Source organism: Babylonia areolata, chromosome 26 (genome assembly GCF_041734735.1).
Source record: "Babylonia areolata isolate BAREFJ2019XMU chromosome 26, ASM4173473v1, whole genome shotgun sequence".
Taxonomy (NCBI): domain Eukaryota; kingdom Metazoa; phylum Mollusca; class Gastropoda; order Neogastropoda; family Buccinidae; genus Babylonia; species Babylonia areolata.
This window is the reverse complement of record NC_134901.1, coordinates 17,631,302-17,647,169: the sequence shown is the minus strand read 5'-3', so window position 1 is coordinate 17,647,169 and position 15,868 is coordinate 17,631,302. Positions and strand designations below refer to the sequence as shown.

Here is a 15,868-nt window from a genome sequence, read left to right as displayed (position 1 = left end):
TGGCCATTCCCGACAATGTCTTCCTAGAGTGGGTGAAATGGCTGTGTTGAATAGATGGTTGAGGTTTTCGGGGTTTTTCTCCCATTCTTTTGTTTCTTTCAGGTCTTGCAGTCGGCATACTAGCTGGATTGTGTCTTCTGCTTGCCCCATCCATGATCTTCCTCGTCCTAGGCGGCTGTCTTTTGGTTCTTTGACTGCGTCATGCAGTGGGTTTTGAGGGTTTTCTAATGCTTTGAAGTAGGTCTTGACGTGTTCTAACTTGTTTCTGGCCTGCACTGAAGGAAGGTCAAGCAGGTATCGCATGGTTTCTGTGGGCGTGTCTTTTGTTGTTCCAAGGATCAGCCTCATAGCTTCATTTTGGACTCTTTCTAATTTTAGGAGGTTGCTTTGAGACGGTGTTGTTAGCCCAAGTCCGTAGTCGATCACACTGAGGACGAGTGATTGGTATAGCAGGAAGAGGTGGCGTTGTTCAATACCTTTGGTTGCCATTGCTTTTAAGACTGAAAGGCCCTTTTTGCATTTGAGAACAGTATTTTCCGTATGTTTTCTGAAGGTCAGCATCCTGTCGAAGTGTATTCCTAGGTAGCGTCTCTGCATTCATTTCTGCTCTGAATTTTGGAGATGTTAGAGCGATGTCAATCACAGATGTGAATAGATGTGAATTTTCAGTATCAAATGAAGAGTTGAAAAAAAAAAAAAAAAAAAAAAAAAAAAAAAAAAAAAAAAGAGGGAAAAATAGGGTGTTTGGGGGGTGGGGACGTGCAAAAAGTACCGCTGTTTACCAAAAATTCAGCAAAATTTCACCATGTGCCCAAGAAGACAAGTGCGCAAGTTCACGAGTGGTCTTTAACTTTTTGTGAACCCTGTATGTATGTTTGTGCTTCACGACTAGAAAAATCCCACCCCGAAAAAACTCCATTGCTGTGACACGGTTCAAAGTTTACACAGGCCTATCAGCTGTCACCACACATGTCAGTGTTGCATAATACATCAGTGTGGTTATTTTCCCAAAGTCTGTGACATCCCCTTCATTCTCTCATATAATTATCTTTTATTATTCCACGTAGCATCTCGCTGTTTGTTGCTGACGGAGGGGGATCACTACATTGGGGCAACTTCTGACCAGACTCCGGAAAGCGACATTCAGATCAAGTGAGTCAAACGACCGTTATTTTTGAAAATTTTTACCGGCATTTTGTTGTTGTTGTTATTGTTGTTGTTTTAGTGTAAAAAATAACCTATTCCGTGAACTTTGTAAAAACATTCAAGGTGTAACTTATCAACGGTCCTGCTTCCCTTGAACCGCAGGCTCACTGTCTTGTGTATATGAGCCGGCGCGTGCGTGCGCGTGGATGCATGCTTGTGTGTGTCAGTGTATGCACTTGCGCGTGTGTGTATGTCAGTGTGTGCGCGCGCGCACTTGCGCGTGTGCATGTGTATGTATGAAAGCGCTTGCCGAATAACTTGTGGCCGCCAAACCAACAAAGCAGACCATCATCGCGTTTGTGATCAATGACTCCGGTGTGTGCTTTGAACTGTACCGTAAGAGGTCAGCCCCTCTTGGCATAAATCCCCCCCGGATAGAGCTGGGCATGGACCTTTTTTTTTTTTTAGGCTGGGTTCTTTACCCTTCGCGGTAGCCCATTCTATTAAGATTCACCATACAATTCTGAATGGGCGTTTATTACATGCGGAAGATGTCTCTTCTTTAAAAACCACGCGATATCAGTTGGATAATGCCGAGAGTTAAAATTCAACGATGTAAGATTTGTTTCGTGACAGTCTGATTCTGACTTGGTTAACTGAATGTTCTCAGCACACGAAAAAACAACTACTAGTTAGGAGAAAGTTACTGGTATCGTACCACTTAAGAATATGGGGCTGCATTGGGCGATACCTCTGGCAGGGATAAGGGGGAGGGTGTGTGTGTGTGTGTGTGTGTGTGTGTGCAAGGCTTCAAATGAAGACCTATTGAAAGGTGCGCGAAAAGCGTTTACATAGCATGACACAGGGGCAGGGCCCTGTTGGGGAGTTCAAGGGGGCGCTGCCCACCAGAAACTGAATTAGAAATATTGATTAAAATGCATTTGTAAGGTTCTCCTCCAATCAAAAACAGAAATTTTCATCCAAAAAAGAAATTAAGTACATAGTTTCAATGTAACGCGCGCACGCGTGCCAGTGTGTGGTTCAATTCAAATTTGTGAGAGTGAGCACTGTCTCTCTCTCTCTCTCTGTGCCCTCTCTCTCATACTGATACCACACACACACACATGCACCCACGCACGAACTAACACTTTGCTCCCCCAGACCTCCCGGTAAGGCATGGCCCCTACACCCCACCAGGGACCTTACATGGACCCTGGACACTGACTACAGTAAGCTTTATTAAACAAACAACAAAAAAAGAAACAAAACAAACAAACAAAAAAGAAAACAAAACAAAAATCAAACAAACAAAAAACACTCATTCCATGTGGCGGCCTTGCTAACAGGTCGAAGAGAGTGTGAGTGTGTGCATCCTCTTCCTCCCACCTGCAATCCTTGCTGCACCTCTCATCCCCTTTTACCCCTGTCGAAGCAACTCCCTTTCCAACCCGTACTCTACCTATGTTCTCTCCCACCCCTACCCCCCTTTTACACTCCACTCCCTGCTCTCAATCTCTGTCTGTCTGTCTTCCCCTTCCCTCCCCCACCTAAAAACCCATCACTTTTCTCCACACAAAGAACAGCAGCATGCAGCACACACACACACACACACGCGCGCGCGCGCGCGCGTGCGCATACACACACGGACATCCGCACGCACACATTACCCAAACTTTGATCGGATCACATGTCACAGACTTATAATAATGTCACTCCAATGTGCACCATCAAGTATACACGACACCGACATTTGACATTCTATGAAACTGGATTTGCTCTTGCATGTTTTCACTTCATGTCAAAATAAAATCCATGAAAACATTGACAAAAACACACACACACAAGAAAAACACAACAAACAAACAAACAAACAACAACAAAACACACACAAATTGCACAAACTCACCGTCAGTAGAAATCTAATGCTAATTTTCTCTCTCCATCGCTGACGCAGTAAATTGTGGGCGTGTTAGGACCAGTAGAGATGACGTCATCCCAGAAACGGATCATGCTGTGGGCAGTGCCTCGGAGTATGTCGTCTGCCATGTGCCGTGTGATGCTGAACTCAGGACTGGACACCCAGGTCAGATAACAATCAGTTCACTTTTTTGCTATTATGCATGACTGGTTTGAAGGATTTTTTGAAAAAAGAAAAGAAAAAAATCTCCTACTGCTACTGTATTACGCAGGTCGGATGTGTGTGTGTGTGTGTGTGTGTGTGTGTGTGTGTGTGTGTGTGTGTGTGTGTGTGTGTGTGTGTGTGTGTGTCTGTGCTCTGTTTTGTTGTGGTGTGTGTGTGTGTGTGTGTGTGTGTGTGTGTGTGTGTGTGTGTGTTGTCTCTGTGTCAACGACTGCCAAGCACAGATGGAGGTGATTTGGTTACCTGAACCAAGTCAATGATTTACAACTGAAAGAAAGAATACAATTAGTCTACCGAACTTAGCCGATCACGTGAAATCGGCAATTTTGCCTCAGTTTCGCGCGCGCGCGCGCGCACACACACAGACAATTCCAGTTTCGCAACTGAGAGAAAACGCAGAAGGGGAACACCCACGGTTTCTCGCAATCCCACGATTTCTTTCAAAGTGAGAGAAATCACGTGCTTCGCGATTGCACCATTGCCCGTCCTTCATCATTTTCTGACTTGAATAGTTAGAGACAGACACAGATACTCTGGGCGGCTGACAAAGACTGTTGCTTAAGTTTCATGACAGACGTTTTGACACTTGACATTCTGTTATCCATATACAATATTGGGCAGTTCGTCGAATTTTGTGAACACTGCAGTGAAACTTGACAGTTTTTATGTTCACTGTCCATATGGCCAATGTATCCCTCCATTCATGGAGGAATGGTGTTTCAAACATCTTGCAGCAAACCTTGAATAATCCCAACACACACACAAACACACACACACACGATTCAAGATTTAGTTATCCTTTCACTCCGACTGGAGTATGGAGAACTACTACAAAATAAAAGGATTTCATGCCCGTACAAACATTTCCAAATACACAACAATGTCACATAAATGTTGAGAAACACTTTTGTTTTACACCCAAACAGTGTCCAGACAATATTTGCAAATTCAATTAATTTACTTATAGTCAAACTCACCTTTTTTTTCTCTTCCTTTGAGAAAAAACAAGAACAAAAACAAACAAAAAACAACAACCAGACACACACACACACACACACACACAAACAAACCACCAACCGATCTCGGAGACAAATATTTTTTTTAGACACATTTTTACGCAACAGGTCATACTTGGGGCATTCCATTATAAAACACACACACACACACAGACGGTCATTCATTCATTAACGTACATACTCACGTACGGATACACGCACAAGCAACTGTTCATTGTGGATCACTTTAAAATCATTAACTATCTGCTTAATCATTGCTTCTCCTTTGAAGCTCACTAGAGTTTTTACCATAATTATTTCCATAGTCATTTGACGTGGAAAATATCTGCCATGACTCATAGATAGAACAGTGGCAAGGCCTTAGCGCGTTGGGTTACGCTGCTGGTCAGACATCTGCTCAGCATATGTGATATAGCGTACATGGCATAGTCCCAACGCATTAACTCTCTCCATACGAACGGCGAAAGAGACGACGTTAACAGCGTTTTACCCCAATTACCATCATCAAAATATTGCAAGCGGAAGGCTCTTACACTGAAGAGGTGAATGTTGACAAAGAATACCACAATTCTGACGACCGAAGCTAAAGGTTGGGTCATAGAGACACTCACTGGACATCCGAGGGGTTTGTGTAGAGGAGAAGAGAGGACTGGCCGTACTGAATGAGTTAACGCCTGCTTGAGAAACTGAACTGACCCGAACATCTGTTGACATGAGAGAGAGAGAGAGAGAGAGAGAGAGAGACAGACAGACAGACAGACAGGGAGTTGTAAGATATTTTCCTTCAGACTCTTACGAAATGAATATTCTAATTATGCACTAACTGAACAGGAGTCTATAGAAAAAAAAAAAGGAGTGAAAATGGAAGAAAACAAAAATATTAGAACGGAAATGTAGAGACAGACAAACTGACTGATTGACTCAGATGTTCATTCGCAACCATTAATTTTGTCCACCAGATTTTGTTCGAGTTTTACGGTGACTCGTATTATTTCGGACCGGAGAGAATCAGTGACCGTTACCGTGATACAGACCCAGATCCGACGCTCAGCTTCGAGAACAACAAACGTAAACTTGAGCTGCCATATGCAGGTATGTACCATCTGTATTCTAAAAGTACACTTTCCGTATTATTGCCTGATAACTTCTGTTTTGTTTATTACTCTTCTTTTTTTAAGTTTTATTTTTATTTATTTATTTATTTTAGAAGAACGTCTGTTCGGAGCACGCTAGTGGATACCGATTACTATTCTCCAGTATGCAAATATGATTTGACTCAAGTTCTCTCTGTTCTTTTCCTGTGTTTCTTGTTTAGCGACTTTTAGTTTGATATGTTCCTTCCCCTTCTCTCCTTAGTTTTGTTTATCACACCACCCCCAGAAGCAATGTGAGAAAAAAAAGGATAATGGAGCAAAGTGATAATCAATCCACAGTTTATAGTTTCATACGAGCACACACGCATGTGTGTACGTGAGTGGATAAGTGCGCGCGCGCATGTGTGTGTGTATTGGATTTATTCAAGTCTGAAACAATATGCTAAAAATGATACTTCCTTTCCATCCCCTTGTTCGGAGGGCTGTGTTGGCTATATGGACAATAAAATTTTCAAGTGTCATGTGTCAATGACTTGTTCACAAACTTCAATGAACCAGTTCATCTTACTTTGAAGCTACTTTGTTTCGCCTCTTTGGTCTCGTATATCTTTAAAAAAATATTTCACTTTTCATTCCAGGTAAATCTCTAATCCAAATTCTGGAGCAGTTCAGTCTTGTGTCATTTTTCACTCAGTGACCACAAAACTGACTTGTACCTCAAATAAAAGGTAAGACTGTAAAACTTTAAAAAAAAAATGGTTGTAAGAGTGACCACAAATGCGTGCTTTAATACTAGGCTTCTCACATTAAAAAAGAATAAAATCACAAGTTTACTTTTAGCAATTGCAAACCTCCTACAGTTGACATTTATGGGCCTGTACTCATTGCCCAGATTAGTACAAAGTGTTTGTGGGAAACTGAAAGTAGGTGAAATTCCTCAATATCCAGATGGCCCTGTTTTTCACCTGTCCGTTTGAGTACTGACAACGCTACCTTCATGGTGTTAGAACTTCGGTTTCAGATAAAGAACTGGTGTTTGCCAAGGACATGCCCTACTACCTGCAGTCCAGTCGGTTGACGGCCGACTGGATCCCCGATGGCTACGTGCATACTTTCATCACCAGACACCCGCGAAGCACTATGGCCTCCTACTTCAGAGTGATCGACAAACACATGTCAGGTATTCTGAGTGGGTCAGGGAGAAAAGGCCGTGGTTTTAATATCGTATGGTAATAAACGTGTGTGTGTGTGTGTGTGTGTGTGTGTGTGTGTGTGTGTGAGAAGATTTCATTAACCGCACACACACACACACACACACACACACACTCTTACCTGATGGAAACTGGTGGCATATGAAGGCCGAAGATGTCCGGACTTGGAGATGAAGACATCGGCGTTCAGTGAGGAGTACAAGATAAGGCATTTCACTTTCACACTCCAGTGTGAGGATCTGACACAGCAACGGACACTCTCGATTAAACTTTAAAGGCAGTCATGGAACACTGAAAGGAACAACATCTGTTTTTTACCCACACTATTTCATACTGCCGCTCAAAATGAATACAGTCTGTTTTTAGAATTATTGCACCCACCGCTCCCTTCGCCTTCCTCCTAACATTCCATACATCAAAAAATAAAGCCTGAAAACAATCAAATCATCAATGTCGTTTCAATACTTTAATACTGCCTTGATTTTTCTTAATGCTTCTGTCTTTCTCGTCGCCACCGTCTAGGACATCAAACTAGTGCCTTTCATTAACACAGTAATTCATTCAGTTTACGTGCAAATATAATTATGAAAGTACAGAAGAGTCCATCCTCCATTTGTTTAGTGATGTTTTTTTTTTAATTAAAAAAAAAATCTTTAAATTGGTATCTCCAGAATCCTGTCCGGTGAATATGACACTACTTATTAATTTGAAAATTATTCTTAAAAAATACATTCTCTCTCTCTCTCTCTCTCTCTCTCTCTCTCACGCACACACACACACACACACACAGACGAATTGCAACTGACCTGCTGATTAGATCTCACTTTGGTCACACATGTGCCAGATGTAGATCTTTAGTTCTTTTCCAACATTCTTCAGTTTTTCTTCACGTAAGATTAGGCCTACTCACGTTTGAAAGCCACTTTGGTATTTTGTGTTCGCCTATTCCAGTGTCACAAATCCAGGGGCCTATTTTTATATTTTACTGGCATTTTTGTGCATAGACGACACGATAGTACAATCGGTAGATGTAACCAATTTCAGTCGTTTTCGACTCAATTCTGAACGTTATTTTACTCAGTTTTGATGTGGATTCAGTCAGTAAACTAACGTGCCGCCACCTTGCTCTTTCCGTAGTCCCACAAACCATGAAAGTGTAGACAAAAAACATGGCAGGCTTGAGACAACAGGTGTCGGTTCGGTTTCATGTTATGGGTCTTTTCGCGTCGTATCAGTTGTGCCCATTTCTTAATTTGACATGAAGCGTCGACTACAAGCAACGTGTCATTCTCATATGCTTCGAAGGCAAAACACGCAAAACAACAACAATTGAATACATGCAATAATCTAGATTTATGCAGCACAATGCGCTTGCAATCGCGCCACCACTTCAATTGTCGTCTGCGTTTACCTTTTTGTCTTAAAACCAAAAAATAAGTCAGGACCCTGATGCCGTCTGCTCGCCACCCAGGAGAGAGAGAGAGAGAGAGAGAGAGTTGAACTTAGCTCGGGTTGCCTGTCCTGTAACTGAAGAAACTCAGTGCAATACTTATGCTAGAATCCGGATGGGTTTCAATTATAAAAAAAATATTTTCCTAATCGATTCCTCGTTAATTACCAGCCTGGGATTTGGTGAGCATGTTCCCAAATTTGTGTGTATTTAGGCCTGTATCAGATGTGTCAGAATCGTCAGGTGGCAGTAGCCGGTACTTGTTTTCCTGTGCATGTAAAAGAAATGTATTTACAGATAGAAAATAAAACTTGGAATTAATCGAAACACCAGTCAGTTTCTTGAAGGTTTTTTTTTTTTTTTTTTTTTTTTGGGGGGGGGGGGGGGGGGGGGGCTGGGGGGGATTTTTAACGTGCGTGGACCAGAACTAATAGTTTATGACAGGGCCTAAATACCAAGACTGCGACAAATCATTATCGTTCAGATCGTGTGATCATTTCATTCATTCTTAATTCAGATAAGCATAACAGATGAAGAAATTATTGGAATTTCAGTATTGCTCTGTCGAAGGACAAGATGTATGACAATATTGTTTGCTTTTTTTCATTACTGACTCAGCTCGAGCCGTTTACTCACCAGCTGTGAGTAGTAGTGGTAGCAGCAGCAGTAGTAATAGTAGTAGTGGTGGTGGTGGTGGTGGTGGTAGTGGTGGTGCTGGTCATACTAGTAGTAGTTGTAGTTTTTGTAGTTGTAGTAGTAATAAGGTCCCTCAAAGAGCTCCATGTCTAAATATATATAAAAATACATACAAATAAATCAATACATATTAGAAATATAATAAGAGAGAAAGAGAGAATAATATATATATAATCCTCTGCCTTTCCTGCCATCCCAATATGTAAGAGACGAGAAAATATTGTACCAGGATACTAATAATTGGGGTGTTGCTTGCTAAAGTATTTGGGAATAGGTATCAAACAAACAAAAAACAAAAACAAAAACAAAAAAAAACAAAAAACAAAAACAACAAAAACAACAACAACAACAACAACAAAAAAAAAAAAAAAGAAAGAAAGAAAGAAAAAGAAAATTAACATAACTCATAGGTATGAAACAACTTTCCCCAGAAAAATAACACACACACACACACACACACACACACACACACACACACACACACACACACACACAGTTTGTCGTTGTAAGTGGCCAGGTTCTGTTAATATCCACGCACAGTTTACACAGTTTATATGCAGAATATGAGACGCGAATTCCGAGCCTTGTCTATACGTGATTTTGTGTGTGTGTGTGTGTGTGTGTGTGTGTGTGTGTGTGTGTGTGTGTGTGTGTGTGTGTGTGTGTGTGTGTGTGTTCAGCATGGGGAGAGTTTGATCCCCGTGAGTTTGGCTTCAAGGAGCAGGTGGATGTCTTGCATCTGCTGCAGCAACAGGGACACAGAGTCACCGTCATTGATGCTGATGACCTCATGGCTGACCCTGGTGAGGATTCTCTCTGTCGGCTTTGTGTCTGTCTGTCCCTGTCCGTCTGTCTCTCTGCCTGTCTGTCTGCCCTTCTGGAACCGTCTCCCTTTTTCTCTCTCAAACACAGTGTGTGTGTGTGTGTGTGTGTGTGTGTGTGTGTGTGTGTGTGTGTGTGTGTGTGTGTGTGTGTGGAAGGTGGCAGAATAGTTGACGCTCATCATGCCAATACAGTGTCCATGAGGGTGTGGGTTCGAATCCCGCTGTCGCCATTTCTCCCAGGTTTGACTGGAAAATCAAACTGAGCGTCCAGTCTTTCGGATGAGACATGTGTGGCTTGTACTTGGCAGCTCTGAAAAAAAAAGAAAAAAGAATCCATGGCAACAAAAATGTTGTCAAATCCACTCTGATAGGTATAGATATGTATGCATGCACTCAAGGCCAGACTTAGTCCGTTTGTGGAAGAAACCCACTTTGATAGGAATAGATAAATATACATGCACTCAAGGAGGTCTGACTTCGCTTGTTGGGTTATACTGCTCTGGTCCGGTATCTGCCGTGGAGATGCTGTGTAGCGTTAATGGATTTTTCCGAACGCAGTGACACCATGAGAAACTGTGTGTGTGTGTGTGTGTGTGTGTGTGTGTGTGTGTGTGTGTGTGTGTGTGTGTGTGTATCAGTGTATGTGCGTGCGTGCGTGTGTCAGCGTATGTGTGTGCGTGTGTATGTGAATGCGTGTGTGTGAATCTGCGCATGAAGTAGTGATTAACGATTTTCGGCTTTGGAATTGATTCGTCTTCAAATGACATTTCCCCTTGGCCCTCCCTTTTAGCGTTAAATCAGTGGATACTAGCCAGAAAAGACGGATAGTGTTCATCTACCAACGGTTCAAGGGAAACAACAGGGTTGCTTTGAGAGACAGTTTCACAAATTTACTCCCTTGCAAGGCAGGGTTTTCTCAACGAGGTAAAGTGTTTGAAACTGATAAGTGAACAGCTACTGTTACGTGTGTGTGTGTGTGTGTGTGTGTGTGTGTGTGTGTGTGTGTGTGTGTGTGTGTGTGTGTGCGCGCGCGCGCGTTCGTGTGTGTGCGTCCGTGTCTGTGCGTTCGCGCGCGTGTATGTGTGTGTGTTCTGACAGAGGGCATGCTAAGGGCCTACTGCCGGGAAGTGGGTCTGGAATACCGGGACTCCATGATGAACTGGGCACCCATTTCAGAAGAGGACTTCAGTGCAATCTTCTGTCGCCTGTTCGAAGACGAATGGTTTCTGAATGTGAAATCTGCCTCCAAGCTGAACAGGAAACCCAAGAGAGTCATCGCAGAGAGCGAACCGTTCGCCAAGTACGACCAGGAAACTCGCGACCTCATAGAAACAACTATTGCCGAGAACATAAAGTACTTTGAAGAACTGCACAACATGCGTTTGACTGTGTAAACGCATTTCCCCAGAGTTCAACACTGGTATCGTTCGTTTTTAGAACGTGTTACCGTGACCTTTTGTTATCAAGGCCAAGCGTTTACATTGACTTGTACGAGTATTACCAGCTTTCGATGCTACCAAAGCCTAACACTGATTAACACAGCCAAGTGTTTCTAATCTAACGCCACAACCTACTGATACCATGACCTCCTCAGTGTCAGCAAGAGCCCAGTGTTCGATGGCTCGTTATCATCAAGCTTCTGTTATAGCAACAATAATTATCATGACCGCGAGGTGTTGCCGGTGTTATCACAGCTCGATATCATTTAATTAATATATTCACCAGCTAATATTTTCGTGTTTCCGTAGTGATGATATCATTGCCCACTACTCGTCCATAATCAAACGTAATCGTGGCTCGATGTGACTTGAGCATGGTACTTCCTATAGCTAAAAGTTTCATATTTGAGTCATGACGACAGTGTTGGCCCATTTTTCGAATTCGAACATTTTAATGACTAGGCCATTTGCCCGTGTCAAGGGGGTGGGGGTTGGGGGATCGGGAGGTAGGGAGTACAAGGACAATTAAAAAGCAGTCTGAAACACAAGTCATCACCGTGAAACATACATGTTTGCTTAAATTCAAAAGAGGGGTTAAGCAATTCATGGAAAGTACAGATCATTTCATTCACATTTGAATCAGCAACATACGTTGGAACGCGTGCGCGCGCGCCTTCGCACACACATACACCGCATGGACATCAACATCATGTCATTTGTCTAAAAACATGATTTCAAATTGGCAATGGCAACAATATACTTTTAAACAACTATCACGCCAAATACACACACACACACACACACACACACACACACACACACACACACACACACACAAGAGTGCCTGTGGACAGACAAAAATGTCAAAATTATTCATGTGTGTTCAAACATTTTGCGTCATGTCTTCTAGACAGTACGAGAAGGTTAATCCTGTTAAAAAAATTACCCCTAGGTATTTATATTCGTTCACGATTTCTAACTGCACACCTCCGTAGAACCACTTTTCTCTGGCAGCTGTATGCCCTCCATTTCGAAATATCACTATTTTAGGCTTATCGTAGTTGACTGAGTTCGAGTCTGTCAGCAGTGTCCCTCAAGATGTTCAGCTGGCGCTGAAGACCTGTAACTGTGCTAGAGATTAGGGCAACATCTGCGAATAACATGAGGATTTGTACGAGGTCAGGTGACAGGGTTATTCCATGTTTACCCGACTGTGTAACATCATTTGCCAGCTCGTTGATAAGTAAAGAAAATAAAATTGGACTGCAATTATCTCCTTGTTTTAACCCACGAGGGCATGTAAATGCACCCGTCATATCATTGTTTGCTCGAACTCTAGCTTTAGCTGTTTGGTACATACTCTGAATAGCTTTATACATCTTTCCATGAATGCCATTTTTGCGAAGTACTAACCATAAATAGTTTCTGTCAACCGAGTCGAATGCTTTTTTGAAATCAATGAACGCAACATACAATTTTTGTCCAGAAGAAAGTTGTTTTTGCACAATAGATAATAGTGTAAAGATATGGTCGACTGTACTAAAACTCTTCCTGAATCCTGCTTGTGACCCATTTAGTAAATTGTTTTCTTCCACCCATTTTGTCAGCCGATTATTTAGAACAAACGTGTATAATTTACTGCTTATATTTAATAGTGAGATACCTCTATAATTGTCTGGTAAATTTACATCACCTTTTTTATGCAGTGGTTGTATTATTGATTCGGACCAGCTTAGTGGGAATCTTCCAGAGTTGTAAAGTTTATTGAAAAGTTTTGTTAAGAATGCCACAACTAAAGGTGATGAATATTTGTGAAATTCTCCCGTAAAACCATCTGGTCCTGTCGCCTTTCCATTTCTTAAAGCTTTAATTGCATCTCTAACTTCTGTCTCTGTTATTTCAATGTCAAGTTCTGAGCTATCTATGTCATTATTGAGCGCACAAAAGTTTCCAAAAGCGTCATCTAGGTTATCATTAGTCGCATTATCGTATCTACAATCAACGTTAAAAACATTCTGAAAGTGTTCAACACCGCCAGACAAACGTGACATAGGGCTATCAGACACACTCACTCCTGGTGAAATATGAATATCATAGGAAGGGAAAAGATGTGAGGGAAAATCAACTGAAAAAGTTTCTGTTAGAAAAATTATGTCATAGTTAGATAAGAACGACCTAACTTCGGGCTGATAGATAGTACCTATGCCTTCAATGTTATAAGTCAGGAAAGAGATGTTTTGTTTCTTCATATCTCTCGCACTACCGGAACACGTATGAAACATGAAACATGGGACCCATGACACGGGCAGGGCCGAGTCCCTAGGTATTGAGTGTGCCTTCCTTTGGGTCAGTGCGTGATGAACCGACACCAACACGTGGGAAGCACTCAGTCACATGCTGCTGTCTGGACTTTGTTCTACTGCCTGTCAGTCTGCCCTGGGTTCCAGGGGTCTCTGATATCATAGAACAGTTCTGTTGATGGGGTTTCACTTCATGTTGGGCTCCAGGGGTTACTCTGCTTGTCTCCGGTCTGACATTCTCGGCCAGCTGGAGACTGACTTTCAATCTGGTCAGCATCTGTACTAGAATCATCCAGCTGCTTCACAAAAGTCTAGTTGTTCTCTTGGGTATCAGTACGGGCAACGTGATAGGGGAAGAGTGTGCAGGGAATCTGTTTGGGTTGGGGAACCTGCACTAGTTTTCTCAGTTGTGTGTTGATCAGTGTAGCTGGGTATGTCATAGGGATTGGGGGCACTATCACATCCAGTGCCAGACACTGTTCTGCAGCACCTGTGGGGAATTGTGTAGAGAACGAAGCGTCGTAGAAAGCCTGACCAGCTATGCGCGGACCGTGTAACGTTCTTGGCGAGGATCCATGTGTCATGGGTTGGTTGTCCACTTCGCTGTCATCGCTGAGGCAGGCGTCATGCGTGGTGGTGTGGTTGTCTGGGGTGGACACCAGTCTGACACCCCATCTGTCGATGACTGTCCTCTCTGTGGTCTGCCGAGCGCGTTGGGGTTTTGGGGGTCTGCTGCCTGTGGTGCAGGGGGTGCTCCAGCACCTTCCGCAGTGACTCCACCTTCCTCCAGCAATTCAGGACCGTGTGCAGGACTTGGGGTGGGACCATGGTGCACTGTCCCACAGTGCTTTTGTCCAGTCGTCCGCTCTGACCTCCGTTCAGTGCTCATGCGTTCACGTGCTTTTTGTCTCTCAAGTGGCGGAAAGCAATTCATGTCTGCGGTCCACGGGAGGACACTATCACAGCTGCCCGGGCTGGGAACCTGCTGTAGAGGACCTGCTTCCACACGAACTTGGCTTTGACTTGCTTCATACTGGTTGGTAGTTTCGCGGTTTTGGCTGTACTGGTTTGGGTGGTGGTGTCTGCTTAAGTTATTTGGACTGTCATCTGCATCTGGTGGTCGAGTCTCTTTTTGTTTCTGTGAATGTTCCATTTTTTGTTGTTGCTGGAAAACAGGCGACCTTTCCAGACATATACATGATTGCCAACATCTCTTGCTTCCTTGACTAACTAGTTCTGGCGATTCGTCAGGCCTGATGAAACACGGATTTCGAGGGTGTCTGCCATCTCCTGTCTGCAATCACGTGCTCGCAGAATGGACAGTTTATCCTGTCACCGAAACAGACGGGCAATGATGGGGCGGGGGTGGTTGTATTTGTTCGTATTTCTCCCGATGCGATGAGCTCGCTCCACGTCATCAACTGTCCATTGTTTAACAGGAAAAAATCTATTTAGCAGCTGCACAACCTTTCGAATGCATTGGAAGTCATTTTCGCTCGGACCTTCGCTAGGCCCTTCGAGAACATTAAAGAATCTCAAGTTGTTTCGGCGTGAAAAAGATTCAATTCTATCTACTTGACTGTCCTTTTTTTTTTGTTGGATATATCAACAAAATGGTCTTTCCACTGAAATAGTTTTTTGCATTGCTGTTCTAGAATGTAACACTTGCTGTTTAGATGATCAATTTCATGTTTCAGCTGCTCGTTGTCTTTCTGTATTTCTTCGCACCAAGACTCTAAGCCTTCTTGTAGCATGTGTGTCTTGAGGTTGATATCCAGCCATGGCAAACATTTTCTCATGCAAGTGACTTGGGACACGGGCATTCCTGGAGTGGGCTGTTCCGTCGTAAAGGGAACTGTGGTGGGGGTTGTAGATGAAATCTTGATACTCGTCTTGCCGTTTCCGTTGTGTGGCTTGGCGTTCTGGTCCGGGGTTTGACTCAATATCACCACAAGACAGGAAAAGCCAAACGATGAAAAGTGTAGACGTGTTCAGAAAGAACGTCAACACCTTCCAACGGTCGAGATAAATAATGATGACAAAACGAGTCTTGCGTATAAGTGCTGCTCTGGAGACGTAGAACTGGACTGCGACTGACCACATGAGGAAAAGACGGTTCAGACGAGCTTTGGAGGAATTCAGAGTGAACAAAATTTTGCAGTTGTGGCGGTGGGTCGGCTGAAGTTCACATCCACTTGCGAAAGTTGCTTTTTCATTCTTCATGAACACAAGCAACAACACCGAAGCAACAAGCAATGTTCTCATGCATGTAAGAGGCCACACGAGTCTTATTTCAGGCGCCTTTGGCAAACTTCTCTTTCTCCTCTTGTCATCAAACAACGAACGTCTCGCACGTGCTGCAGTCATAATTTGGCTTATAATACACTTTGGGCAAGAGGAATGTTCACAATTGCCAATCTTTCAATAATTATACTTGAATTTAGAAATCGGTATTTCTCGCTAATTATGCATCAATCTGTTGAAACGGTGCTGGCGAATAGTTCTACATACCCTTATTTAGTATGTCCCCAAGATCTGTTGCTGTACGTGTA

At 43.0% G+C, this 15,868-nt stretch overlaps 1 protein-coding gene across 1 annotated transcript in view; it reads left to right on the top strand.

The window, feature by feature from the left end:
- The first annotated feature begins 964 nt into the window (after positions 1-964).
- Positions 965-15,868, top strand: part of LOC143300408 (uncharacterized) — a 15,294-nt gene continuing 390 nt past the window's right edge. Inside the window, exons 1-6 of the mRNA XM_076614046.1 lie at positions 965-1,152; positions 3,101-3,229; positions 5,262-5,394; positions 6,418-6,576; positions 9,434-9,556; positions 10,676-15,868. The exon at positions 10,676-15,868 is cut by the window's right edge and continues 390 nt beyond it. Of these exons, the coding sequence (XP_076470161.1) occupies positions 3,131-3,229; positions 5,262-5,394; positions 6,418-6,576; positions 9,434-9,556; positions 10,676-10,971 (810 nt within the window). The 5' untranslated portion in view covers positions 965-1,152; positions 3,101-3,130 and the 3' untranslated portion in view covers positions 10,972-15,868. The remainder of the gene's footprint in view (positions 1,153-3,100; positions 3,230-5,261; positions 5,395-6,417; positions 6,577-9,433; positions 9,557-10,675) is intronic.